The following is a 26,599-nucleotide window of genomic DNA, read 5'->3' as shown; positions in this document are numbered from 1 at the left end:
CGTGCTTCAGTCGGATGATCTTGACGAGATTGACTGGGTAAGTCGCTAGACGCCCACTCTCTGCAACATTTATTATATCTAACCTTCTATTTATATTTCAGGAAGCCGTAGGTGGCGACACAACCCACGTCCAGACAAACTACTTCGGAAAAGGAGATACCACGACCTATGACCGCGCAACTTTTGAGTCTGTTTCGGCCCCCCAGGAGGTATTCCACACCTACAAAGTAGTCTGGACCAAAGACGCCACCACCTGGTCCGTTGATGGCAAGGTCCTCCGCACTCTCACCTCCAACGACGCACAATCCGGCACCAGATATCCCCAGACCCCCATGAACGTGCGCATCGGTATCTGGGCCGGCGGCGACCCAACCAATGCAGAGGGAACAATTCAATGGGCCGGCGGCCTGACCGATTACAGCAAGACCCCTTATACCATGTATATCAAGGACGTCACTATCGTCAACTACAACCCGGCCGAGTCTTACACCTGGTCTGACCAGAGCGGTTCTGCTGAGAGCATCAAGTTCACTGGTTCTACTAACTCGACTTCCTCGACTGTCTCGAAGCCTTCGGTTGCTGGGTCAGTTTTCACATCCTGCTCGTATGTTGTTGCTGTAGCTAACGGTCCTGAGCCTAATAGAAGCCTTATCACAGCTGCTAGCACAGCTAGACCGTCCAGCTCAAGCTCGGTTTCCCGTCCCAGTGCACCCACCTCTTCTCCGGCTTTCAATGCGGCTTCGAATTTGAGCGCCGGTAGCTTGGGCTTCGTGTCCGTCCTTGCGGTTGCGTCTGGGTTTCTTTTCTTGTAGGTTGGTTAGCTGATATTGGATTGTATCTATATATCTTCTATGTTGGCAATAAGTTGATAGATTGGCCTGTCCATTTTGCATTTCTCTTTTCTTGCACTTCAAGTTTTCTTGATTGTAACTATTTTTTATCAAACGAGTGTATCCAAATTAGGAAGGTTCTCGGAGTCACGTCACGTCATTTCGTGCTTTCCTCCTTCCGATCTCTCGCTCTTTCCACTTTCCCCTTTTCTCTTCTTCTCTTCTTCTTCCCCCTTTCCATTTTCATATTCTCCTTCTTTTCTCTTCTACACTTCATAGCCTTTCATACAGAGTCTGCATCTCCGTGATCTCCTATTTCAGAATGTTTCCCCTACAAGATCAGTAAAGAGTCTCACATGTACCAGAGTGGTACGGCGACATACCAAGGACAATAGGTAAATGGAAGTAGCTCGGATAAGGGTTGGGTCCCCCTCGATCACATCATCGAGATCCCATCACTATCTGGAATGCCCTAATGGAAACCTCGGAAGACTCGACACTATTCTCCCATCTTATGTCGAAGACAGAGACGATGGATCTCGCTATGTCCATGATAGCAAACTCCGCGAAGCATGGGGATTTTTGAGTGGAGATATTCTGAATATCGAAGAGACGACATGCGTTGCAGCATTCTTCGACAGGCACCAAATCCTTTGATATTGTCTGGCTAGAAGAGTACAATGAGCGTATGCTGAAATTGTGAAACAAGAGTCTCATCGAGATGAGGGTCAATGGTCGAGAGGTTTGACCTGCAGCCAGTCAGTAGACTGGGTGACTGCAACTTGGAAGCACATTCTGTTCGCGGAATGTGCCCATAGCATTCCGTTCCTCGAGTGCTTCTTGAAATTGTTACTCTACGTACTATCAAGCAACAAAACCCCGCAAGAAGTAGCCATCTATTTTGGCCTCGCCCTTGACTTTATTGCAATTCGGTCACAAAGATCCGAACTTGCCTGAAAGAGCAGCCCCCATATCCTAGTTAAGAACAAATTCAAGCATCTGCGTATATGATATTCCTCGATAGAGTTGCTGAAAAAAAGCACCAGTCTGACAAGGTGTTCCAGCAGAGAACCTCCGAGCAAAATCTTGATTTCCGAGTCACGAAAGCTGACTTCAATATTCTATCAACCGATAGATCTCTTAAAGGCTAAGGGTTCTACAGCCTATTGGGTCACTAGATTGAGAGCTACCTCGAAATCTGACTCGCCCCATCCCAGGAACATGTGCAACCCCCGCAGATCCATGGGCGGCCTTCAAAAAAGCACTGCCTTTCAAAGCTACGATAAATGACAAGCGCCAAAGCCCGAGCTCCTTCGGACGATTACATCTACCAATCCCCACGTCGATATTCAAGCCATCAAGCTTTAACACTGGTGTCACTATCACAATGCGGGCGAGGACATCATACAACCCTACAGACAGTATTTTCTGAGCTTTGACACCGCAACCTTGCGTTAAAGCTCTCCTCGCATCTTTCTGCTCCTCGCTGCTCCCTCCCCCGCCTCCGAGTTGAGCCGTGTCGCGCTCACGCTGGAAGATATCTGCACAATTTACACCCACCTCTACAGCAGAAATGACCATGACTAGTCTAATACAACTCTGTATATTCCATCGCAAACCGTAACGTACGTTCGAGCCATCGCGCTCTAGTCTTGTCTTCACTAACATGGATCGTGCAGAAAGTGCTACATACTACATCCGAGCAACATGATGGGAACGCAGGAATACGGATTACCCCTGCGATCTGGTGGTTTCCCGGTTGGCTACTAGCTAGCCCGAGCCAACATATGCCGTGCTCATAGCGGGTGCCCTAGATGCGATGGATGTCATACTCGACTAGAGCCGATGAGGAAGCCTCTTTAGGAATCATCATATTGTTTTCCGTTCTTTTTTTCACCACCTACCCAGAACCAGTTGGGATAGTGGATCCGCTCATCCTTTTCCTTGCGCAGGCCATGCCGATGTACATAGTGGTTGTCTATCCTGGAACTGCGATGGGGGCATGGATATCCTTGTGTAGGCCATTTCAAAATCAATCTAAATGGAAGCTGAGCAATCTGATTATCATAGAATATTCCGACACAGTCGCAATAAGATCGAAAAAAGCGTCTCAGATATTTGTGGACAAACCCCTAAAACTTACGCAGCCGTGGGTGCGTTAACCGAGGAGTTGATGGTATTCGATCGCTAAAGAAGGGCGAGACATTATCTTTCCACGTGAAATTGGGCATGACACAGCGAGGTATTAACCGAGGTTTCATTGTGAGCACAGATGAGTGTCTGAAGCAGTCAAATCACTCCGAATAGTTAAGGGGAATAATGTAAAGGTTAGAAAGAGAACTTGGTAACAGCGCGTCAGGGCTACTCTTTATAATGCCGGCATTAATATGGGCAGTGTGTCAAACAATCACATGAGGTATCGCCAGACAGCGAACTTGTTGTGAATGAAGGGAACTGCCGGCACTAACATATTACGCACGCATAGTCGACAGGGATATACAAGCAAGACGCTGTGTTGCGGCAGGTGGATTATATCGAGTGATACCCTAGATTCAACATTTGGTTTACCCTTGTCTACTTGCCGGTAATGGTCAAGATTCAGTTTTGAGGGCTGGGCGAATGGGTCCATGGTGAGATACAGTGGAAAGACACAAAATCAGGGTTCCTTAAGTACTGCATATCCGCCAAGGCTGAGCTAGTTCGAAACTACTTGCACTAAAGAAGGATTGTTCCAACAATCAGTACCCCCATTTACCACGTCATTCACTTCCACCACCATAACAGCAATGAGAGAAGACCTTGACCTCCCTGCGTTCGGGTACCTCCCATTCGATCATTTCACCCTTGTAAGCCACCACCCAGAAAACATCCATGACAGCAAGTTCATAGCTCTTCAAATATATAGGCAAACTGGGACACGGCATCCCCGCTCTCCCAAAATGAACAGAAAAGAATTCTTGTCGAGAAATGGATCGCGCTAGGAAAATACGGGCGAAACGTATCTATCTACCCACCTAATCATAGTATCATTCAACGAACATCACTAACAAACCCAGGACTACGCTCTCGCCACATTTACAGACCCAATCATTGATCGTATCCCTGCGGGGGTACCACGCGACCTCCTCTCGGAGGATGACCGCGCTCTCAGCAGCATGCTCTCCACCACGCTATGGATCCGGACCTGGTTCGGCGATCCTACAGACAAGACAAGCCAAGAAGCCGCAGACACGGCGTATGCCCGACTCCGGAAGCAAGTCTTACAGCAGGGCCTCGAAGACTACCATGTTTCCTGTATCCCTGAGGAGGTCGTCTTCGAGGACCGGGGAGAACTGAGTGCGGCTGCCCAGCGGAGCCGGGATGTTGTCGCGGGCGTTGCGGCCGGCCGTCCGGGGTCTGTACCGGAGTATCTGATTGCGGCACTGATGCACTGCCCCGATCTGTTTGAGGGGATGTCAGATGACGACTGGCGGCATTTAACGGGGGAGGAGCGGGCCGAGGAACTGGCTGAGAGTGATCGGGCACAGAATTTGCTAGTTTTTGTTGCAGATCGGAAGGCTTGTGAGGAGGGCTGGGTGCTGGCCCTGGCAGTGAATCATCGGGGGGAGATTCTTCCATTTAGGGTGCGTGAGCGGGCCAAGGAGGCGGCGCAGATTGCAGTGAGTTGGCAGGAGGGACAGCCTTTGTCGGAGATTGCGGATGAGGAGGATGAAGATGTGGAATTTTACTTGGGGGAAGGGGATGGGTGGGAGTAGCTATGAGTAGTAGGTTCCTGAATTCTCCTATGGAAGCTCCTATATGTTTTATTGTACACAAAGAACAGTGATATGGCCACCTAGGAATGATGGGCACGGTGTCTTCGGTGCTTCCCGATACTCCGAGGCGCCAGAGTTGGCTCTGTATCGTCATATGGAATATATATTTCATGCACGGGCTCATCCTCCGCAATCTCGATGCCTGCGGGAACAACTTGTTAGCAGAATGCAAGGAAACGGGGTCCCTTCAGGGATGACTCACGCTTGATGTTGAACATCTCCTCTTGAGTCGGCTTCTCGCCTCGCTTAATCTTGGCCACGGCAGCCGCATTGTCGAATACCACCGTGCATCTGGAATCACTGTCAGACAAGCCAAAGGATCCAAACGAAAGACTAAGACTTACTCGACCGTTTTCACATAGAGACCCTCCGCGGATTTCCAAAATGGGTGATCATGCGTGCCAGAAGCCCGACACAAGGCATTCTTGGTGATGGAGTACTTCCTGTTTCCCAGCGTATTCACGGCGCCAATTACATCAGCCATATCGCTCTTGTCGCCGCCCTGAGCGAGCTTGTGGTTAAAAACCTCATACGCGGAGCCGGTGACGGCGGTATCAGAATCGGAGTTGAACAGATGGTAGGTAAACTTCTTCTCGTGAACGCGACCATAGTTCCATGCTGTGTTGCGGTCCACGCGGCTGCCCAAGCCCAAGACGCCGTGCGACGCCCAGTCGATACCCCACGACTTAACGGCCGTTCTAGTCTCGTCATTCGAGTCGGTCCAGGTCACCTCCTGCGACATATAATTCAAAATGCTGTTGAACCACCCTTGCATATTTTGCTGCCAGCCCGGCACACACATCCGGCTGTTCTTGTTCGGATTCCCGCCTTCTTCCATCGCGTTCCAGGGGAACTCGTCGCAGCTCAGCCAGTTGTTATTGCCGTTGACACCAATAGCTGAGTTGGTCAACGTGGAGAGCACCCGTGAATTGTCGACGCATTCGTCCTTCCACGTGCTGGTCTTTTCCTGTTCTTCGCCATTCTCATCGATGTACGTGTACTCGTGCTGGGACTTTTCGCCGCAAACCCACTTTCGATTCTTGTCCGGGGAGCCCTTTTTGCTCATGTGGAAGGTGGCTGTGTAGGGGCCCGTTCCCAGACCTTCGTCCGTGAAGAATTTGAGCACATTACGGCAAATACCGGGAATATCTCGGTCTTGCACCCGGTGATCCGGGAAGTACCTGCAGTTATACATCACGGCGGGGATAGAGCTGATGCAGCTCTGACTAGAATCGACGTCCATTGGGTCGCCGTCATCGTCATCGGCGCGTCGAGTCAGGCTCGACGGCTTCGGCTTCCATTCGCAGGAGTCACCGTCACAACCACCGTTCTTGCATTGGCCCCCGTCATTGCAGGTGAAGAAGCCCTTGTTGAGGCCGAACGCGGCAACCTCTTCGGGAGTCTTGCGCTTATGTAGGGAACGAGGCACCAAGAGGCCAGTCGGTGCATCCCACTCATCATCCAGAAATTCGGTGGCGTTGTAGATCGGGATAAAGCGCTCTGCACCGAGAAGGTCGGGCTCGAGAGTGCTGCGCTTGGTGGTTGAGGTGGAACCATGGTGTTCCCAGAGGATCTTCTCTTTGCCTTTGCCGCTCCAGAGAGTTTTTGCTGGGAAGTCTTAGCGTCAATGCTGAGATACACTTAAAGAAATCTGCGACTTACGCTTCAATGCATACTCGCCAAGCCATTTGAAGCTACAATCACAAATGTCAGTTCTGATCAGGTCCTCCTTGGCATTGGCCCGATACTCACATCGCTCTTCCGCCGTAACCTATTCGCGTGTAAGCAAAATGATTATTTATTGTGCGAGTGCGCTGGATTACTCACCAAAGTTGTAGAAGTACTTGACGTACACGTCGTATGAAGCAGCCGGTGGGTTATCGATTCCTCCGCTGCCTCCCGCATCGACTTGGAAACGCAGTGTATTATTCACGAAGCCGACAATCTGAGCATCGAGAACCGGGCCGCCTTTGACCATGGGCGCGTTAACTTTGATCCCCAGGTTCGCCTCGGGGGTGAGCATGAGATCGATATGGACGCTTGCCTCAACACTAGCATCCAAAATGGGTACCATGTCGGTTCCAGACACACGTTTCGTGTCACTGTCATCGGGCGTGGGGAATTTTTGATAATCCTTGGCCTCATCCGATTGCGGGAAGTACATTTCGTACTTGGGGAAAGTCATTTTGGCTCCCGCTTTGAGCTTCCCAGCAATCGTGGCGCCGGCCTCCATCTGTCCATACAGATCGAGTGTGGGGCCCACGGCTGCGATGCCCTTGATCGCCAACCCGGGGTAGGAGAGTGTGTCGATGATCCTAATTCGGGGGCTGCGGTATATCATCTCGGCGCTGCCGTCGATCTCTAGTATGGCTTGTACTTCGGGATGCAGCTCGAAATACGTGTAGACGGTGTCGATGTTCAGGGGAACAATCGTGCCTTGCGCATAGTAGGCCCACCGTGCGTTCATATCAAACTTGGCATCCAGTGTCACGTCAATCCCGGCCTTGAGCGTCATGCCCTTACGTGCGCATTGCGCCCGTCGGCTGTAGAGGAGCATCTTCTTGTGGATGGACAGCGGCAGCTTGCCTTCGTCGGACGTGCGCACAGTGGTCAGCTTCTTCAGCCACTCGGTGTAGGTCCCCCACCAGCGCTTCTCCCGGCGGAGCTCTCGTTTGCTCTTCGAACCGGCATCTGACTCCTCCCCGGTCATCTCATCCCAGTACGGAACGAGGTTTGTATAGTCGATGCGCAGATTGACTCTGGAGTCCGCGCGGCGGATGAGCTCAAACCGGTAGTCGATGGTCAAGTTGTACACGGCCGAGTCGTGACCGTCCAGGGACCGTTTTGTCTTGTGGAAGTCGGAGAGACTGGATGATTTCACTGCCTCCATGGAGACAATCCGTGCGTACGGACCGGATCCAATGTGGGCTGGCAGCCCGATAATTGTATCATAGGCGCCGCCTTGGAAGACCCGCTGGCAGTTGTCCTCCCGGCCCTTGCGGCAATACACGAGATGATGCGACTCTTCGTGCTCAAAGACCCAGTCCATCAGGTTGGGGTCATCACGCGAAAGGGTCTCGCGCTTTTTGATCGGCTTCCCGGTGCCGTCTTCGGCGTGCGTGAATTCGAAATTGCTGGGGAATTCCCCCTGTAGCGCATCTTCATCCCCGTCCAGGACAATGAATCCGTACGGATCGTCACCGACGTCCGTCTCATCGGGCCCATGGGGGTCGCGATTGTTGTTACCGTAGTTGTCCGTATAACGATAGCCGACGTCTTCGCCGATGGGATTGGGGAATATCTTCTTCAAATCGAATGGAAGGTCCCGATCTGGATCCGGGTCACAGCATAGCCGATGCTGGAGGCCCGGATACGCCCAATCGCAAGGACCTCGCTTCCCAGCCGATCGGTTTGGTAGCTTGGCCTTGGACGCGGTGAACTGCGTGGATGGGCAGAAGCGTTTTGAGCACTCTTGTGCTGTCGGTAAGGTGATCAGGTTCGGTCCATCGCCGTCTCCACTGGTGAATTTTTCCACAGCAGGCACCCAATCGCAGTTATTCAGCTTCGAGTCCACTTTGCAGCAAAAGTTCTGGAAGGACCCTTCCTTGCAGTAATCGCCCCTCGTTGCGATTGGCTGCGAGTAGCCTGTCGAGCAGGTTCCAAACACCGTGCACGGAGACCAATGGCAGTCTTGCATCTCCGGCGCTTGATCACAGCAAAATGAGACCAAGCCACTCGAACACTTGGTCTCTCCAAGCTCATCGGCATACCGGTCTGTCAGAAGCTCATATTGCCCCGTCCCGCAAGTACTCTCGCCTTCGCCTCCGGTGCACTTGGAGCCGCTATCAGGTCTCCCGACCCAGCGACAATTAATCGCCGGCGTCTTGGCTGGGCAGCAGATCCGCTTCCAAGTCCCTTTCGCACAGGTCTGCGCGTTGTGAGACATGGCACCGTACAAGTTCTGGAGGGACTCGCCCGGCGCATGCACCATGCCAACTGTTACATCGCCCGATCGACAATCCGGGTTTCCCTCAATGGTGGGAGCGGCCCCAAAACAGCCAGTAGGCACGTAGCACGCATCGCCCGTCAGTCCACCCATCTCGTTTACCAGATCTTCTTTCTCGTCGTCGCTCAATTCGCCTCCTTCCAGGAGCGCGTCGCTGACAAATTCGTCGCCAAGGAGACCGGCCAACGCCTGGAAATCGGGCGTATCCTGGTCGATGGCCCAGATCATGACGCCGCCAAAGCACTCGTCGTCAAGCATTTTCCGTTTGACTGCAAAACTTTCGGCGTCGTCGTACGTGATCCACTGGGTTTCGTCATACACCATATACTTCACGCTCGTTTTATTGTCAAAATACTCGTGCTTTTCGTTGAGGCGATGTTTCCGGGCCATGATCTCTGTTTAAGTATATACAGGTTAATGAGGGACGGTCGTTTCATGCTGGAATGGAGTCGACTTACCTTTGAATGTGAGAATTCCTTCTTCACCGGAGCATTCGCCCCGGACACCGGCATCAGCGAAAACACAGCCGGGCTCGCTGCATTTCGGATCATCCAGCGTGAACGTTCTCCCGTAGAATCCCATTCCCAGGCTGACTTTGTAAAGATTTACGTTGTTTCGTCGCAGGAGGTCAACCCCTTGCTCGATTTCGGTGATATTTGTATGTCCAAATACATAGGGGCCGGTCCATTCGTTGAACTGGTCCCATTTGCCACGCATATCGTAACTGCATGAGCGATTAGCAACCGATGCCTCATGGACAATGGCCGTGGCTGCCTCTGAAAAGAAAAGCCTACCTCATGAGATTGAACCAGCTGACCTCTTTCTGCAACGCAGCAATATCAAAATGCTGCAGGTACCAGTAACTAGCCGGAATTGCCATGGATATACCCCATATCTCATTACGCTTGGTGAAACTGGCTCGCATTTCCTGGACAAGCGTTACATAGTTCTTGTAATCGGCGTCCTTTCCGCCGCGGTCATCTGAACGAGATGTTAGTAGGAATTATATAAGAAAGCCATTCACAGTATCTTTCGGCAGTACGTACCAGCCACTGGGTACTCCCAATCCAGATCCACACCATCGAGGTCGAACGTCTCTAGGAGATCCATCAGACTGTTGATAAATTTTGTGCGGGTCTCCTTTGACGACGCCATGTCCGACCACGCCGTTCGTGTCGGGCCTGTAAACAACTATCAGTCAACGCAACTTCAACCTCATGCAGCACGTCGACCAAGCCACTTACCTGGATCGCTGAAAGCCCACCCCCCAACCGCAATAAACACCTGTAGCGACCGATTCCGGCGCTTCAGCTTCACAATTCGCGAGATCATATCCGTGCTGCTAATTGTGACCCGCGAATCCTTTATGCCCCCGAACGCAATATTCAAGTGCGTGAGCGCCTTGACGGGGATATTCTCCGGCCGGAACGCATCGCAAGTGCGGTTATCCGCCCAGGTTTCATAGTAGGCAATTCGGCGCTGCTTCCACCGCTCGTTGGAGCACTTCTGGCGATCGGGCTGACCGCAATTGCTCTGGCAACTCTTTTCCTCGTCATCGGTTTCCAGACAGAACTCTTCGGTGGTCCCACAGAATCCCCAGCGACTGCAGCAGACATTCAGTGGACATTTCTTGTCATTACCGTACTGGCCGCACTCGGCGACGGCTTTACAATTGCTGATGCAGTTCTCGTCACTGCACCAGTCCGGGCCGAAGCCGCAGCTGCCGGACTTGGAACAGCACCCTACTTTACATGGGGTCTCAGAGTCGCAGACGGCGTCTTGCTGAGCGAGAACGGACAAGGAAAAAGAGAGGAGAAGTATAAGAAAGGAAAAGAGCTTGGTGAAAGAATGTGGTTGATGCATTGCGACGACGTGCCGGGGCACACCTCGACCATGCTATGACAGAACAGAGGAAAGCAAAAGAATGACAGAGTCAAGTAGGCTCGCTCAAGTCAAATGAGGGTGATCCAATGGAACGAGAAAATGAAGCAGACGGACAAGAGGGCAGATAGACCGCAAGACATATCCAGTCCTGTATAGGGACGCATCTCCTCGGCAAGAGACATCCGGACCCCCATATCCATTGGATAATCTCCGCTGCAGATGGCCTACCCCGTCGAATTATCCGATCAGGGTTGTACTACTAACAATCTCCATTTTGGCAATGGTATGAGGCCATGTCTGGCCTTGGGTGGAGATCGTCCGCACGGGGCGTTTTCCGTGCCGAGGGCTGAGTGGAGGGTATCTCAATGGTGCATGTAACGTGGGGGCTGTTAGAGGCGTTCTGCACATGTCCTTCAGGGTCCGGTTAGGATCATGAAGAGAGCGCCAAGGAGGAGGGAAATGAGAGCTGAAATTTCGAGAGGAGATATATCTTGTTCGGGGTTAGTGTATTTATCTTCATGCAGGACAAGGTTTAAACGCTAGTCTGATCCGCCTGATGCCAAGCCCCGTCGCCAACGAGAGGCATGGCCAGATGCTTGGCTAGTGTGTCCATCTCTCGGCATCAATTTGACGACCCTGCAGTGGTCAAACATTTGATTTACATTTGCCCCGAAGCGATGTCACGTCAGGGGAGTATGATTCAGGGGAAATGAATGGCCTTCAGCCGGCTCCATCGATACCCTTGTTGCTCGGAGCCTGGATGGCCTCGGCTTGGCAATGAAGTACACCCTCTGACTGTTCCCCTTGGTTGACATCTCTCCTGGAGTCTTGAAATGCTTCAATTCTCTCCTTGTGGGACCAACGCTGTCAGTGTGTGCCGCAAGATGCGGTTCCTAGTGATTCTTACTTGCCTCGCAAGCTATGTGTGCGCCCTCTCCGTCGTGCCCAGTTTGGCGCATATTCCAGCTGGCGTGCGAGCATCATGCCGGACGACTCTAGCCAAGAATATCACCCAGTGCTCAAACGAGTTCGAGAAAGAGCTACAGTTCATTCCGTCTGCCTCGTTGGCTCAAATTTGCACCACCGAATGCAGCGGCGCGCTGTCCTCCCTCTACACGGAGGCGATGTCGCGATGCGGGACCGATTCGGTGGATGTTATGGCCAACGACACGGTGTTGGCCACCTTCACACCGATCGACGTGGTAGGGCACCTTCGATACATCTACAACTCTACTTGTCTTCAAGATAAGCATCCATCCTCTCCCATCTTTGGTCCACGAGAGAAAGCTGACGTTTCTTTTACGCGACGGGGGTTTCTGCAAAGACAAGCTCGAAGATGTCACTGAAGAGGAGCTGTGCTCGGAATGTTACATGAAATCAGTGCAGCTCGAGATCAACCAGCCGGGAGAAGACCCGGCGTACCACCAGGATGACTTCGATGCTTTGAAGAAATCTTGTGGCATCCCCACGACCTCCTATCCGGTTACGCCGGCGCCGACAGGTACTCCGCCTGCCGAAACGTAAGTGTTGTCATCTCTCTACTCGACAATTGTGCAGGAGCCTCACATTCGCATAGTCCAGTCTGTGCGAGCAAGTACACTGTTAAAGCCGGTGACACTGCCAATACCATTGCCAAAGCCCTCTCTGTCGCAACCGATCGGCTTTTGGCATACAATGGCCTGCCCATCAGTTCCGAGGAGCCGTTGACGGCAGGAGACACACTCTGTCTCGATGAAGTGTCTAAGTGCCTGATCCACCAGGTCATGGCGGAGGACACCTGTTCCTCATTGATGAAGTTGGCCGGGTCATCGGTGGACGAACTGATGCTGCAATCATGGAATCCTACCATTGGGACCAAGTGCAAAAACATCAAAACAATGACCGGAAAATACATCTGCATTGGGCCCCCGGGGCAGACCAGCACCTTCACCCCCGTGAATCCCCCCACCACATCGACGCCAGCGACGACCCCCACGGACACATACACCTGGGAGCCGGCGCCCGACTCCATCACGAGCACCGTCAACATGACGACCATCTGGGCCTTCCCCACGGAGGTTGCGATCGCCACGCTCACGGCCGAAGATCCCGACCCGGCCGAAGCAACCGCCCTCTTGGAACGGTCGAAGTTCTGCCCGTTCAACGACGAGAATGAGGACGAGTGGGATGAAGGCCTCGAGGATGAGGAGTACCACCTGCACTCATGGGACCTGGACACTAGTTGCATCCACGACCACTGGGATCCCTACTGCTACCCCAACCTCTCCGACTCTGTCCTCCCCAGTCCGACCGACATCCCGTCATCCTGCTATCCCACCATCACTACAATCATTCCAGACGGCTGGGTTGACCCCCCTGGGCCGACTGAATCGGGCGTCCCCGACACTTGCAATAAGTGGCATCTGCTCAAGAACGGGGATACCTGTGCCGCCATCGCGGCCAAGTACAAGATCACGCTCAGCCAGTTTTACAAGTACAACCCCAGCATCAATGCGCAATGCTCGAATACGCGCGCAGCTTTTGCCGTCTGTGTGCGTATCTGGGAAGAGCCCGAGGCCCCGACGCCGACGAGCGTGGGGCCGCCTGGTCCTACGGGCACTGGGACGAGTCCGACATGCGTGAAGTGGCATCTTTGGGCCAAGGGGGATACTTGTGACTCTATCGCGGCCAAATATGGAATTTTGGTCAGTCGGTTCCGGCAACTCAACCGCAGTGTCAACTCGGCGTGCGATAATGCGGTGGTGGGCAATGCGTATTGTGTGGGGTAGTGGATACTTTGGGGTATCGATCACTAATCCAGGAAGCTTGATATCTTTCTACATACTGGTATTCTTGCCGTTTACTGTGCATCTGTATCACTATTCTACACTATGAAGTTGAGAAATTCGCTTTGTTGTTTACATGGATGTCCCCCGCAGTAGTTGTCAGTACATTCGAATAGACGTCTTCGCCCAATAAAGTAGCAAATGCCACCAATCGTGTACGTTCGTCTGATCCTGCAATATACGAGCTCAATCTTCGAGTTCAATCAAATTGAATAGGGTTCAATCGCCAGTCAGCTATCTTCTAGTCAGCTATCCTCACGTCGACTTCCCCGACGTTACATCAAGTCGACTCCAATCCGCTTCGCTTCGGTCAGACCTAGTCTTCCACGAAGCTAACGGCATCATCCCAGTCCAACCTAGGCACCCCTCTCGCCACTTCCAATTTCATATCTCCAATAGCAGCCTATCCAGAACCAACAACTCAAGGTGGCAGCCTTCGGAACAAACATTTAGCCTGCATTAGCCCACCGCTAACAGCTTCCCCTGCATGAAGTCTGCATGAGGGGCTACTACCCTACAATGGCGCCAAGAACGGACCCCAAAAGCCAGGCAGAGGCTAAGCTGGGATTTTAAATAAAAAAACCAAGTTTTGTCCACATCAAGCGGGCTTGGCCTGCATATCCATTGTTTGGATAGGATCGGACGAGGTAGGTGAGATTTAAGCACGTCGTGTTCGGCAGGACCGGAGATTACATTTATCGCATGACCTGAAAATTTTCTCTAGTTGCATACTGAGAGTGGGGAGGGAGTATAAGTATGAGTCCTATCAGGACGGGGATCAACCCTACCAATACAGCAGCCTGACAAGGGAAGGAACTTCACCGCAGTTCCAAGCAAGATGGTCGGCAAGATCCATGTGGCCCTTGTTGGCTTCTTCGGCGTGACCGGCGCTCTGGGTGCCACGCGATGGAATCTGCGTAGAGACGAGACACCGTCGATGCCCTACGACCCCGACACGACCTCGTACTGTACCTGGTGGTGGGACAATGATGGCTCCGTTGCGTGCAAGGATATCCCATCTGCTTGGGGCATCACGTTGGCCGACTTCCGGCGATGGGTAAGTTCTACCACTCTACACGAAATGAATACACCGACTGACTGGCTCTCAGAATCCCTCTATCACGGAGGCGTGCGGGAACTTGCTGGCGGATCACTCCTACTGTGTCGAGGCCTTTGGGGAACCAGCCCCGACGACATCAGCGCCCACTACCACCACCACGGCTGGTGCGCCAGGTCCAACTCAACCAGGTCAGATTGACACATGCAACCGCTGGGATCTGGTAGAGTCTGGAAACACCTGTGATACCTTCACCAACAAGTATCCCGGTCTGACACGCCAGCTGCTGGTGGAGTGGAACTCCGAGATTGGCGCCCAGTGCCAGTATCTCTGGGTGGACTACTATGTGCGCATCCCCTTCTACCAAATCCTCTTCCTTCGACTAACCCTGACAGATCTGTACGGGAATCAAAGGATGGACGCCCACGGGCACAACCTCTGGCACCACGCCCACTGCCACCAACGGCATTCCCACTCCCAGCCCCATCCAGCCCGGCATGATCGAGACCTGCAACAAGTTCCACCTTGTCTCGTCGGGCGATGACTGCGGTACCATCGCCTCGAAGTACGGCATCTCGCGTGCCGACTTCCTCGCGTGGAACTCGGGCGTGGGCGCCGGCTGCGGCTCGCTCTGGCTGGACTACTATGTCTGCGTGTCCATCGTGGGCTCAACACCCTCCACCACCACCAGTCCGACCAGTCCGACCAATGGCGTCACAACCCCAACCCCTATTCGCCCAGGCATGGTCGCCAATTGCGATAAGTTTCACATGGTCGTCGAAGGCGACGAGTGCCGCGCCCTCGCCAACACCAACGGCATCACGCTCGACCAGCTCGTGACCTGGAACCCAGAAGTAAAGACTGACTGCAGCGGCCTCTGGCTGGGCTATTACATCTGCGTGAAAGCCATTGGCGTAACCCCCACCGCAACGACCACGACTGGCCCCACACAGCCAACCAACGGCATCGCAACCCCAACCCCCATCCTCCCGGGTATGGTCGCTAACTGCGACAAGTTCCATATGGTCGTTGACGGCGACCAATGCGGTAACATCGCGCAGAAGTACGGCATCAGCCAGAGCCAGTTCTCAAAGTGGAACCCGCAGATCGGCTCCGGCTGCTCAGGTCTCTGGTTGGGGTACTATGTCTGTGTGAAGACGATCGGCACAACCCCCACCATCACTACCACCACCACGACCGTCGGAAACGGCATTACCACCCCGACGCCAACCCGGCCGGGTATCGTGGGCAACTGCGACGCCTTCCACAAGGTTAAGTCGGGCGATACGTGTGACGCCCTCGCGGGCAAGTACGGCATCACCACCAATCAGCTGTACACGTGGAACACGCAAATTGGCACCAACTGCGGCGGCCTGTGGGTGGATTATTATATCTGTGTGAGCATTGTGGGGGTGAACCCTAAGCCGACCACAACGACCACGACGACCACGACGCAGGGTAATGGCGTCGCAACGCCGACGCCCATCCAGACTGGTATGACGGGTAGCTGTAACAAGTTTTATAAGGTGGTGAGTGGGGATAGTTGTGAGACGATCGCAAAGAAGGCGGGTGTCACGCTGGCGAACTTCTATGCGTGGAATAAGGGGGTTGGCAGCAGCTGTCAGACACTGTGGCTGGGATACTATGTGTGTACCGGGGTGAAATAAGGGTGATTAGGTACATAATAGAAGATCGAGTCATGCAGGCCTGTACTTGGATAGATAGGTTTTAGTGAGAATGATTGAAAACGCCTTTTTTGTGTATACACCAGCATCCATGGATGTCTATACGAGCAGGGATCTAGGAGCTACCTACTACAACCCCTTTAAGGGAAGAGGATCATAGTGATTTCTGTATAGTTAGGGCATTTAACTCATTCTTAGAATCCTATGTCGCTCCTAGGTCCTAGATAGCTCCCCGGATTGAGACAGATTTCTCTCTCCTTCCTCTTCTCTTTCCCCCAGCGAAAAGAGACCTTCGGACAAAAGTGCATCTTCAAAGAGTCAAAGTACCGTCCACGTATTCGAAAACCCCAAACCAGCTCAGCTTTCATCGTCTCCCAGAGTTTTTCTAAAGGTGCTCAGGAGTTTAAAATTCACAGCGCTTTGTCTTCCCCGGGGGAAATAAGTCAACAAGATCTAGGTCTAGCAATTCTTGTTGCTGTTCTGCTTTGGCGTATGGTAGAAATCTACAGAGTTCCCTCGATGGGATAGAGATATATTGATCGAAGTCAGTGTGCCATTGTGATACGCTGATGGGGGTGAAGTCCCTAAGCGACAGTCGGAATGCTGGTTCCTCGACTAGAAGTCCAGATTCTATTCGAAAAGGCCGTTTCGGTATCTACTTCCCCTAATACCTGCAGCTGAAAGGACATATACCAGCGCTTCGACTTTAGCGATCGCGTAAAGTTCATCCACACCATCCACAATTATATCCTCTGGTCGCTAGATGGTTATAGTCACTTGTTTAGACCCGCTATACTCAATGTTGAGGGCAATCACCCCTTTCATGTTCCCATTGGTATCTAGAATATAATCGTCCGCTGGGTCCGCTGCAGCTTGGATCTTTGTGAATAACGCACTTCTAGGATAACACCGGGGTGTTTTGCCTCCATGTACAGAATGATGTATCCGGGCTCCGTCCGTAACGAGCCCGCTCTCCATTTATTTCGTTTGGTAGCCGAATTCAGGTAGTGGATTTTCTACCTTCGCAAAATCCGCGAAGGGTTTATCGCCTTGTGAATCCTCAATTGGGCTAACATTTCAGAAACCACTTTAGCACAGAATATATCATGGAGAGTCGGCATTCGGATAGTCACGGACCGGTAAGGGTCGTAGTCGAGCCTAAGATAAAATTAAACAAAATTGCCTCTGATACACCTAAACATGGGTAGTACTTACTCACCTTACTTTGTCTTCCACGTAACCTCGAAGAGATATGTCCCCATCTAGCACATGCAAAGTCTCTTGATAATCCTCCGGACTGAGTCGGTGCTGCCACCACGACTGTGGTGGCCATTGACCTCCCCGATGGAGCTCCAAACAGTCCAGTCCTGCCCAATGATTTTGTGTCGGCCTAGTCGTTATAGATTCGCCACCTTTTTATTTATATTACTTCTTTAATTCTAAACATATCTACGGATAAGGATATCTGCGTAGAAGGGAGGAGATAATTGTAACGGATAAAGGTTCTTATAATATAGAGATAGAGTTATATAACTAAGTCGATATACTCTCGAGGACGAATCGCTAAGGAATCAATATATAGCCCTCAAAAAGAAAGAGGAAGGAGAAAGGAGAAAGGAGGGAAATGTGACACAGAGCGCATATACAAGTGAGAGAGCGACTCGATGCGGAGAAGGGGAAGGATGTATGGGTTTCGTTCTGTACAAGGCTGTAGCCAGTAGAAGTTTGAGATGGGCGAAGGAAAGAAATATCTGGGGATAGATGTGCATATATCCACACATGCGAGTTTCATGTCCAACCTGAGATTGGGACTTATATTCCCCAGATTATAATTCCTTTTCAAAATGTCATCACCAACCAAAGATCTCACCAACACTTAGAGTACTCCAGCGCACACCGCCGACAGCAACGATCATCAAGACAACATCAACAACAGCCAGCACCACCGAGCCCATCATGAAGCGAGGGCTGAAGATACGGTAGAGCATGAGATGGCGTCGGAGATGGCCGGCCCACATAGAAGTAGCGAGATTAATAGTCGCCAAGTAGAGGATATGTGTTCCAGCTGCCTGTACGACATCGGAGAGGATGCGTGTGGCGGGGTTCTTGTTCGGGTTTGAAGCAGGGACACGGTCGTGAGTCTGGAGGGGGCGTTTCCAGAGGACGGTGAGGGGGACGGCGATGGCGGCCAAGATCTGGGCGCCGAAGGTATTGAGGATGACGAATAGTGGGGACCAGGGGTATTGGATTGTTGCGAGAGGGATAAAGGCTGTTTCCCACTGGATGCTGGAGAGGGTGGCCTGGTGGCCTGTTTTGAAGTAGTAGAAAGAGCCGAGGAGGCCGAGGATGACGGGACCGATGGAGGAGTTTGTCATGGTTAGGCTGTTTGTGTCGAGGATTTCGAGGAGAGAGAGAATTTGCCAGAGGAGGAGGGCGATGGCGCCTTGGCCCATTGGCTTTTGCATGAGGATGATGGCGAGGGCGAAGTTGAGGAGTAGGAAGCAGAAGTGGGTTCCGTAGACGTTTCCAAAGCCGAGGATTGTAACCGTTGTTCGTGGGCCTTGTTGCTGGCCGGCGACTATAGGAGCCGGTGGGCTGTTGGGATCTTCGGTTGGTTTGTTCACGTTGATGCTGACGCAGGGCTTCGAGTAGAAGTATGCTGTAGTGCCTGCTACGAACGCGAGGGCGAGGACGAACTGGGCTAGGAAGATGCGGACGAACTTGAGGGTTTCGTTGCTTACGGGTAGCCACTCGCCGTCGTCGGCAGCTTCGAGGATCCAGAATAGGGAGGTGACGAAGAGACCGAAGCGGAAAGCAAAGCCGATCCATAGCGATGCGGCGCCTTCATAGGACTTGGAGCCGGCGTAGAAGGACCGTACGACGCTGGGCAGGAAGAGGGTGACCAGGAAAGGAATGGCAAGCTGCCAGGGAGCGGAGGTGGAAGAAGTCGACGAGGCGTAGTACGTGGAGCGACAGAAGGGCATCTGTTCTTCGCGGCAGAGACGGGAGAAAGACGCGATTCGGCCCAGGATCACGAACAGAATAGAGTGGTATACACCCAAGATGCGGTCAGTGGTCTGCTTCTGTCGCATGGACGAGACACCCGCGCACACGCCGAATGTAGTGAGGAAGAACAGAAGGATTTCATCTTCCCAGATGGTGTACGAGTTTGAGGAAAATCCAATAGATTGAGAAACGGTAAAGAAAAGCGCAAGCCATCCCCACATGCCGCTCGGAAGAGGCATGGTCAGGTTCGCAGGCTTATTGACAAGAGCCGGCGTGGCTCCAAGGACGCTTCCAGCAGCAGCTAGCAGCACGGCTCCATCAAACATAGACATCTCAGTCAGGCCAGTCAAGCCAAAAGCAGAACCGGCCACTGCACCAACACCAGCACCCACGCTTGCGAATTGAAGCAAACGAGACGTGAGTTGGGTTCGATCTGTCTTCAAGCCTCGGGCATAGATGATCAACAAGACAATACTAGTGAAAAGAATCACAACACCTTGGATCATGCTTGGCACATCGAATCGAGCCCACAATCCACGGCAGATATCAAGAGTGTGACGCTGGTACTTGCGGTAGAGTTCATTGCTAGCGCGAGCGGCGGTCGACTTGGGCGAGAAGCCCTTGGAAGCAGACTTCCACTCTTCTTCTGCAGCAGTCCAAAGCAAAGCCGACTCTTCATCATCACCAGCACCTCTAGCAAGCGCATATTGGTGCTGATATCTCTTTACCTGGGCGGCAGTCAATCGGTTGACAGTCGCCAGGTTTGCCCAGTTATTCCCACGTGCGCCAGAGAAAGCCTCTTCAATGGGCGAGCCTAGGTTATTGAATGGGATCGGCATTCCAAGGAGCAAAGACAGCGTCGGAACGAGGTCGATCTGAGGTACGGACCTGTCGCGCGCGAATTGGGGCGGGAGGAGCGTATCTTTGCTTGTACGTCCAAAGATGCCACGCTTGGAATACATCCACAATGCGGCCTCAATCTCGTCATCAGACTCGCCGCCGTGGTCACCCTTAATGTCCATCCCATGATCTCCCATGACGACCAGAAGAGTCTTATCATCGATCGCATCAATGATATCGCGAACAACCCGGTCCATTTCCTGGAGCTTGGATGCCATGGCAGCATGGTTAGGACCATACCGATGACCTGCATGATCTACGCCGAGATAATGGCCAAAGATAACATCCCATTTCTTGCTGTTCTCCGGCCGGAGGAGCGGGAAGAGATGCTCCGTGACGCCATTGTCGACAGTGTGCAAGTCCCAGACATTGAACGAGTCATACGCATGAGTGAGGTTGGTATCAAAGTAGCCCGGGAACAGCGCCTGCCAGGTATCATCGCCGAGGTGAACCAGATTCTTCCCGGCGGTATGCAACTGCGCGACAAGATTGTCCTCATCGATGGCGGTTCCGGCAAAGTTGGAGCCTGCTTCCAAGAACGTGGGCAGGGTTCCGGTGGTCAGGCCTTTCAGGCGGTTCAGAGTGGTTGTCGGGGGATCCGCAATGAATGGCAGGAGGAAGGCGTTGGCGGGGTTTTGCACTGCGGTCTCGTAGAGGACAGGGATGTTGTTGTGGAAGAGGTGGACTGGGTCACTCTCTCCTTTCGAGGCGAATGGCACAGTGAAGTCATAGCGGAGGGCGTCGATTATAATAACAACGGCCTTGTCAAAGGTTTTCTCGTGCCAGCAGCCTTTCTGCTGTTTACTCCCCAGAGCTGTAGTGTGTGGTTTGGCCAAAATGTCGTCGAAAGGCAGTACGTCGCATGATGACTTGTCCTCAAGGACCATGCGCGTGAGGAGGAACCCTTTTGTGAACATATAAATACCGGCGACATGCAAGAGTCTGTCATTTATCCAGCGTCAGTTCAAATTCATTTTACAACACGTCAAGCCTACAGCGGGCGTTGAACCTAAGGCTCTGCTAGGTTCGAGAAGGAATCACTCACAATATCCACGCTAGAACACCCATCACACCAAAATGCTTGGCCTTGAACTCATTCTCAAGCTCCAGCGACTTCTTCTCCAACAGAGCAGCTTGCTTCCGCTTCTGCCCGTCAGACGACTGATCGGAGCTGCGAGGGGCGGCAGCTGGAAGACCGCTTTTAGAGCCGTTAGGGTTTGGACTAGTCCCCGTAGTCCCTGCATGTGATGTGGCTACCATTTCCGCGGTCTATTGTATGGTCTCAGGTCGAGGTCGGGGGGAGCTGGCGCGCCAGGTCGCAGATCTGGCTGCTAGAGGCCGAAGGGGCACTGGGGGGACCGTGAATGATGAACACGGTGTGTTTTTCAGGGGCAGGGAAGCCGGGAGCAAGCACAATTGAGCCGGTTGAGCCGGTTCAAGCGAGATCCATCGAAGTCGGAGAAAAAGTATAGGCGGGGCGGAGGAGGTTGCGGAGGTCTGTACCCCTTTCTGTGCTCTGTCGAACGGCTTCCCTATGTATGAATAAGCTATAACATGCACATTGTTTGAAGGAACAATGTATACAAAGCCCAATTAGGAAGAAATGTGTTTAAGAAAAGAAATTAATTCGAATTTATGTGACAGTCGCGGAACCCACGGGTTGGGGAGCTCGGCATCGGTGTTTCTGATTGGCCGGCTGTGGATACTCAGTGTCATCCTCAAAATATAGGGAATTGGTATAAGACTAGTTGGTCGAAATAGCCAGGGTTTCGTTATATCCATGACCTCTTTTGTCTTTCGTACCCCACGTGGCTCGATATAGCTGAATATCCGTACACCGTCACACTTATATTCCCTACTATCTTTGAGCGAAACAACATCTCTAGTCTCGCCAACTCACAAATACCTCGTCTATCCGGAACCTTTGAATGCAGATAGATTTCTTCAGTGGAGTCCGGAAGCCCGTTTCATACGCCATCATACCCGCCTGGACAATCATGATTGCATTATCAATGCAATATCGCTCATCCGCGCGGCAACAGCTATGATCTGCAGCGGGGGACCCATCCCAGGGTCTTTGGTGAAGCAGATACAGTCCACGTCTTGCGGCGACAAGCGTACTTCTTGAAGAGCCGCCTTCACAATATTGACAATCTATGACCGGTGGTGGCGCATCCTTAGATAGGAAGCCCTCGCTTGGTGAGACATTGTAGGTGCTAGATGTCAGTACGGAGTAGTAAGTTAAGATTTACCGATTGGGATGGTCCATCGCTCAATATGGCAATTGTGGGGGTGCTTAGGGTGTGATCAGTTTTACTCAAGTGAGCAAAAAGCGGCAAGAGGTAAGCACTAAAAGGGAACAGGCAATCCGTAGGCACACCGGCTAGTATACACACAGAAAAAGCAAAAAAAAAAAGACATTTGAAAAAAAGCATAGATTTCAGATTTGCGTAAATGAACATAGAAGGACTAAGTACATACATTATCCAGCTGCCGAGTACCGGAAAAAAAGGCACATAAGAAGGGAAGTAAAATAGAGGGGACCCCAATAAAACATAAAAATAGGACCCCATAAAGGGGGTAGAAGAAGAGAAAGTCGAAAGCAGGAATGATGTCACATGTAGATCGGGCCCTAGGAACGTAGCAGGGGCGAAAGAGATATGAGGAACCAGGCTTAAGAAATGAAACGCCAGAAAGCAAATAGAGAAAAAGTCGGCAGGCCCTCGCTATGAACGATCCAGCTTCGATGAATATTGGAATCCAAGCAGTGTGAAGTACCCATGAGTCTGTCCAAAAGCCGGGTTTTCCCACAGTATGTATGCTTTAGAGACCAAATAGAAACTGAAGGGCATATGTGCAAGCCATGAAGGCCAAATCAGGGAAGGAAGGGTATGTAAGTGGTAAAATCGCAAAAGATATTTGACAGGGTACTCGTCATGTTTTGAGAAGTCATCGAAAGTTGAAGAGAAGATTGAGCGCTATGCGGGCGGTGTACGCGGTCGGTCAATTAGGCAGGTTGGTTTGACAACATGCTTTAATGATATGTCTTCCTCTCCTCCTTCTCCTTCAATCCACCCATCCGATCCATGTCCAGGGACTGGAAGCGACCGGTATCGGTGGTTTGGTAAGGAGGAAGCTCCTCATGGCAGGGCTCTAGGCCGACGCTGCCGGCGTCACTGATTCGGACAATGACCATGCGGCCAGAAGTGCGTCTGCCGCTCGCATCTTCCTCCTCTGGGAAGGTAATGCGGATCTCGGGCACAGGGCTAGGTGGTGGGCTATCGGAGTTGTCCATAAGGCTGCGTTTCTCATCGTAGACAAGAATGGAGTCGGTTTTGTTCGTGGAAATAGTGAGACGGCGTCTGTTGGGGGCCTCTCCGTTGTGGACTGGAAGCAAGTTTTGTTTACGCTGACGCTTGCGGCGGAGGACGAGCAGACCACCGACCAGGGCAAGGGAGAGCAAAACGAGAACGAGCAGAGCAATGAGTAGGTCGACCATAGTGTTTGAGAGTCCACTGTCGCTGTCATCATCGCGAGCAACGATGCGGGGGAATAAGTTGTTCATCTTGTTGATTGTCGGTTGTCGACGGTTGGATTTTCGATACCGTGTTTGAGAGTGGTAGGGTCGGAAATCGACAGATATGTATGTGATCGACGAGTTCGGATTCCAAGGAAGGTCACGGAATGAATCCGGGGAAGTAAACAGTCAAAGGCGATGGAATGTGCGTGCGAATAATCGGTCACGAGTGTGTCGAAAAAAGGCGAAGGGTCGAAAACGAGAGTGAGTTAAGGTTAAAGAAAGAATGGACACAAGGTGAGCCGCTGAAAGAGTGAAGCTGGCACCTGCGATGGAATGAATGGAGATGGGATGAGAATGAAGGGAAAACAGAAAAGGGAGGAAGGGGAGAAGAGGAGCAGTTGTAAGCCTAGAACCCTTCGCTATTGTTAGTGTAGAGCTAAGCTATTCAGAGCTTAGTGTTGTTCCTTGGGTTGCTCGGGGCCTCTTGGCAACAGGGGTCAACCAATCACAGCATTTCAGTGCCTGGAGAACGGACCCTCCGGAGGCTATTCTCGTCCTCTTACTGGTCAGGATCCACTGAACTATGCCTGTTTATTTTGGTTCCCCTGAGATCCACGCTCATAAGTTCGCATAAATCTATGAAGTACAACATGTTATACATATTGCAGATTTATATCGTATAATATTTAAGAGTAATGTTTGTAATAAGAAAAAAATAGGTCATGGCTGGCACTTAGTGTGGTCGCACAAGCGTAAATCATCGGATTTGGGTTTATAGTATTCCGTACAATAGAACGCTAATTATCTACATAACATGATTTGTGCTCTCTCGAGACCCATGCTCGCGAAAAAAATATGCAGGAAATGAATGTTTCAAAATATACGTGGAGGGAGATTAGATCTCCTGCACCTGATCTTCGAGACATATAAACAAAACCCTAGTACGCGTCAACCGAGCACAACAACTATAGGTAAATAGCAACCATTGTTTGTTGTCACATAAACAAAAAGATGTAAGGAACTAATTGTTGACTTTGAAACAGTGGAGTTATTGTATCATATAAGTGAAGTTGACTTGGTCGTTGGACTTTAGCGCGCTCTATATATAATCAGGCTGAAGATCGACGATGATTTAGTATGTTGTGTCTTTTCTACGGAATTTCTTCAAATCTGAATTGATTGCCATGATTTATATCTAATTCTATTCCTATTGGGTTAATTCAAACTAAAGTAACGAGTCAAGCAGTCGGACGTCTTCCTGGGCGAAAACTTAAAGATTTCATGTGCTGGATATATATATCACATTGAAATACACTATATTCAAAGCAACCGTCTATACCCCGTAGTATAAGTACAGGCAACACAAGTTAGAGTACAATATACGGAGTAAATATCCACACACCTGACATGCAAGATAACTATAGCCACTGCTTGCCACATGCTGGATGTGTCAATCACCTGAACTGCAAGTATCCTTCTTGCATGGATTTTGCCGCCACACCGGGGGCACACAGCACAAGGGCACGCGGTTCCGGTGCCACAAATAAAGTGCCCGGTTACAATAAAGGTTGACTTGGTGCGTGGCTTTTGTTTCTTTGTGTACTCAATTACTAGTAGGCTGGCGTTAGGGGCTATTTCTTCATTGTATACGGAGTACGGAGTATAATGAGTGCATCTGAATCTGGAACTTGGCCCACATCCTCTGGGTTTGAGTATTTATTTCACCTTTCAAATATTCTTCAACCAATATTGTATGCTGACATACAAAATACAATCTGACAAGTAGTCTGTACTTTGACTTCTTATGTGGGGGCTTTGACTATTGTGTTGACACATGAGAGACATCAATGGAAGTACACATCGGGTTTTGTCGGCGATATCAATGAAACCCCAAGTCACTTCCCCCAAGTGAAGAAATCCTCCACCAGCCCAGAAGGTCAGAGCCTAGAACAGATTTGGCGCTCTACAATAAAACCAACCCCGGCCTTCATTCGATACTGCCAAGCCCTGACAATCGAGATGAAGAACACAACCAGCACCAAGTCACTATCAAAATTTGTCAACTGCAACGACTGACATGTCCTAGGTACATTCCAAGGTTATCTTGGCATACATTGTAGTGGACAGACTCTGCATCTTTTTTCATACGGTCAGGGGCGGCCAACACACAATTCGATACCTCACAAAGTCGGAGAAAGGACGATCACAAGAAAAGCAACATCCCAGTACCCGGAAACTGGTAGCACGGACAACGACTGATAGTCACTGCAAGCCAGCGGTCATCGCGCTCGGGTCCACTGAGTGTTCCTAAGGCTATAGGCATTGGACGCAAGGCGGGCAATGCCCCTCAGAGATCAGATCCGGGGAAGATTTCTGCGAGTGATGGCCTGACACTTGACCTGTGCAACCCCTGTGCAAGGACCCCAAAGCGAGTATCCTTGTCAGCCTACAAGCTGTATGACTCTCCCTTTGCCAGTCGATGTCTCGGCCTTTTTCCAATCTCGCCGGGAGGGATTACACCGTGATGACTGGACACCGTAACGTGAACGGCAAATGTTCACCAATACATGCTAGATGACGACCCTTTTTTTTCTTCTTTTTATTTCAATGGGTTTCTATGAGCTTCCGACCCAGAGCAATTGGATCTCGTCATTCAATAGGGTGCCTCCGACACTTTTACTCACAGATTGATCCAAGGGTCAGTGTGACGATGTGCCGAAGCAAGGGGCTGGCCAAGTCTATGGAAGTCTACCCAAGTCGCGAACCTATTTACCGCGGATAATTCTTCTAGACCTGGACCCCATGGCCCGAAGCGTACTTATATCGATGATCGCGCGCGAGACTATTGCATGTCTCGCAGTTGGGGTTTGACTTGGTCATTGGGAGAGAATCAAGGGAGAGCGCAATGTCAATACCAGCGCACGGGTGAAAAAGAGAAGATAAAAAGAAAAAAAAAAAAAAAAAAAGCCAAAGCACAAAAGCAAAACAAATGCCCCCATTGAGTTCCTGACTAGGCGGAGAAAGTAAGCCTGGAATGGCAGGTAATCCACAGTTAGAAAAGGTGGCTCTTT

General features: G+C 51.3%; 9 protein-coding genes across 9 annotated transcripts in view; 4 read left to right on the top strand and 5 right to left on the bottom strand.

Annotated features, from left to right (window-relative positions):
• Positions 1–812, top strand: part of N7517_007530 (glycoside hydrolase family 16 protein) — a gene marked incomplete at both ends in the record, with an annotated part of 1,194 nt that extends 382 nt beyond the window's left edge. Inside the window, 3 exons of the mRNA XM_056725260.1 lie at positions 1–37; positions 102–583; positions 644–812. The exon at positions 1–37 is cut by the window's left edge and continues 241 nt beyond it. Of these exons, the coding sequence (XP_056581510.1) occupies positions 1–37; positions 102–583; positions 644–812 (688 nt within the window). The remainder of the gene's footprint in view (positions 38–101; positions 584–643) is intronic.
• Positions 813–3,616: 2,804 nt separating this feature from the next.
• On the top strand, positions 3,617–4,585 carry N7517_007529 (uncharacterized protein; the record flags this gene model as incomplete). The annotated part of the gene is made up of 3 exons (XM_056725259.1): positions 3,617–3,676; positions 3,736–3,828; positions 3,887–4,585. 3 exons carry the CDS (start codon positions 3,617–3,619, stop codon positions 4,583–4,585), a joined length of 852 nt encoding a protein of 283 aa, XP_056581509.1.
• Positions 4,586–4,665: 80 nt separating this feature from the next.
• On the bottom strand, positions 4,666–10,514 carry N7517_007528 (glycoside hydrolase family 18 protein; the record flags this gene model as incomplete). The annotated part of the gene is made up of 10 exons (XM_056725258.1): positions 4,666–4,787; positions 4,848–4,936; positions 4,990–6,253; positions 6,308–6,339; positions 6,398–6,416; positions 6,473–9,046; positions 9,110–9,375; positions 9,446–9,632; positions 9,698–9,832; positions 9,896–10,514. The coding sequence occupies 10 exons, from the start codon at positions 10,512–10,514 to the stop codon at positions 4,666–4,668; spliced, it is 5,307 nt and encodes a 1,768-aa protein (XP_056581508.1).
• Positions 10,515–11,368: 854 nt separating this feature from the next.
• Positions 11,369–13,303, top strand: N7517_007527 (LysM peptidoglycan-binding domain-containing protein; the record flags this gene model as incomplete). The annotated part of the gene is made up of 3 exons (XM_056725257.1): positions 11,369–11,807; positions 11,860–12,055; positions 12,112–13,303. The coding sequence occupies 3 exons, from the start codon at positions 11,369–11,371 to the stop codon at positions 13,301–13,303; spliced, it is 1,827 nt and encodes a 608-aa protein (XP_056581507.1).
• Positions 13,304–14,198: 895 nt separating this feature from the next.
• Positions 14,199–16,084, top strand: N7517_007526 (LysM peptidoglycan-binding domain-containing protein; the record flags this gene model as incomplete). Its single annotated transcript, XM_056725256.1, has 3 exons — positions 14,199–14,417; positions 14,470–14,763; positions 14,813–16,084. 3 exons carry the CDS (start codon positions 14,199–14,201, stop codon positions 16,082–16,084), a joined length of 1,785 nt encoding a protein of 594 aa, XP_056581506.1.
• A 421-nt stretch (positions 16,085–16,505) lies between these two features.
• Positions 16,506–17,080, bottom strand: N7517_007525 (uncharacterized protein; the record flags this gene model as incomplete). Its single annotated transcript, XM_056725255.1, is given in 3 exon segments — positions 16,506–16,732; positions 16,774–16,861; positions 16,880–17,080. 3 exon segments carry the CDS (start codon positions 17,078–17,080, stop codon positions 16,506–16,508), a joined length of 516 nt encoding a protein of 171 aa, XP_056581505.1.
• A 40-nt stretch (positions 17,081–17,120) lies between these two features.
• Positions 17,121–17,514, bottom strand: N7517_007524 (uncharacterized protein). Its single transcript, XM_056725254.1, has 2 exons — positions 17,322–17,514; positions 17,121–17,260 (listed from the first exon to the last, which is right to left on the bottom strand). Exons 1-2 carry the CDS (start codon positions 17,433–17,435, stop codon positions 17,207–17,209), a joined length of 168 nt encoding a protein of 55 aa, XP_056581504.1. The 5' UTR covers positions 17,436–17,514; the 3' UTR covers positions 17,121–17,206.
• A 438-nt stretch (positions 17,515–17,952) lies between these two features.
• Positions 17,953–21,268, bottom strand: N7517_007523 (mannose-ethanolamine phosphotransferase GPI13; the record flags this gene model as incomplete). Its single annotated transcript, XM_056725253.1, has 2 exons — positions 17,953–20,950; positions 21,054–21,268. The coding sequence occupies 2 exons, from the start codon at positions 21,266–21,268 to the stop codon at positions 17,953–17,955; spliced, it is 3,213 nt and encodes a 1,070-aa protein (XP_056581503.1).
• Positions 21,269–23,042: 1,774 nt separating this feature from the next.
• On the bottom strand, positions 23,043–23,573 carry N7517_007522 (uncharacterized protein; the record flags this gene model as incomplete). Its single annotated transcript, XM_056725252.1, has 1 exon — positions 23,043–23,573. The coding sequence occupies one exon, from the start codon at positions 23,571–23,573 to the stop codon at positions 23,043–23,045; it is 531 nt and encodes a 176-aa protein (XP_056581502.1).
• Between the last annotated feature and the right edge of the window lie 3,026 nt (positions 23,574–26,599).

The sequence above is a fragment of the Penicillium concentricum genome, assembly GCF_028827145.1.
Source record: "Penicillium concentricum strain IBT 3081 chromosome Unknown utg000002l_segment0_segment0, whole genome shotgun sequence".
In the NCBI taxonomy this organism is placed as follows: Eukaryota; Fungi; Ascomycota; class Eurotiomycetes; order Eurotiales; family Aspergillaceae; genus Penicillium; species Penicillium concentricum.
Note: the sequence above shows the minus strand (reverse complement) of the source record. Positions and strands in the feature narration are given on the sequence as shown.

What these genes read in the sequence shown, in the direction of transcription:
- N7517_007524 (XM_056725254.1), bottom strand. Translation starts at nt 17,435, where the DNA reads ATGGCCACCACAGTCGTGGTGGCAGCACCGACTCAGTCCGGAGGATTA. An exon ending in TACGTGGAAGACAAAGTAAG is followed by an intron (nt 17,261 to 17,321) that starts GTGAGTAAGTAC and finishes ATTTTATCTTAG; the next exon opens with GCTCGACTACGACCCTTACC.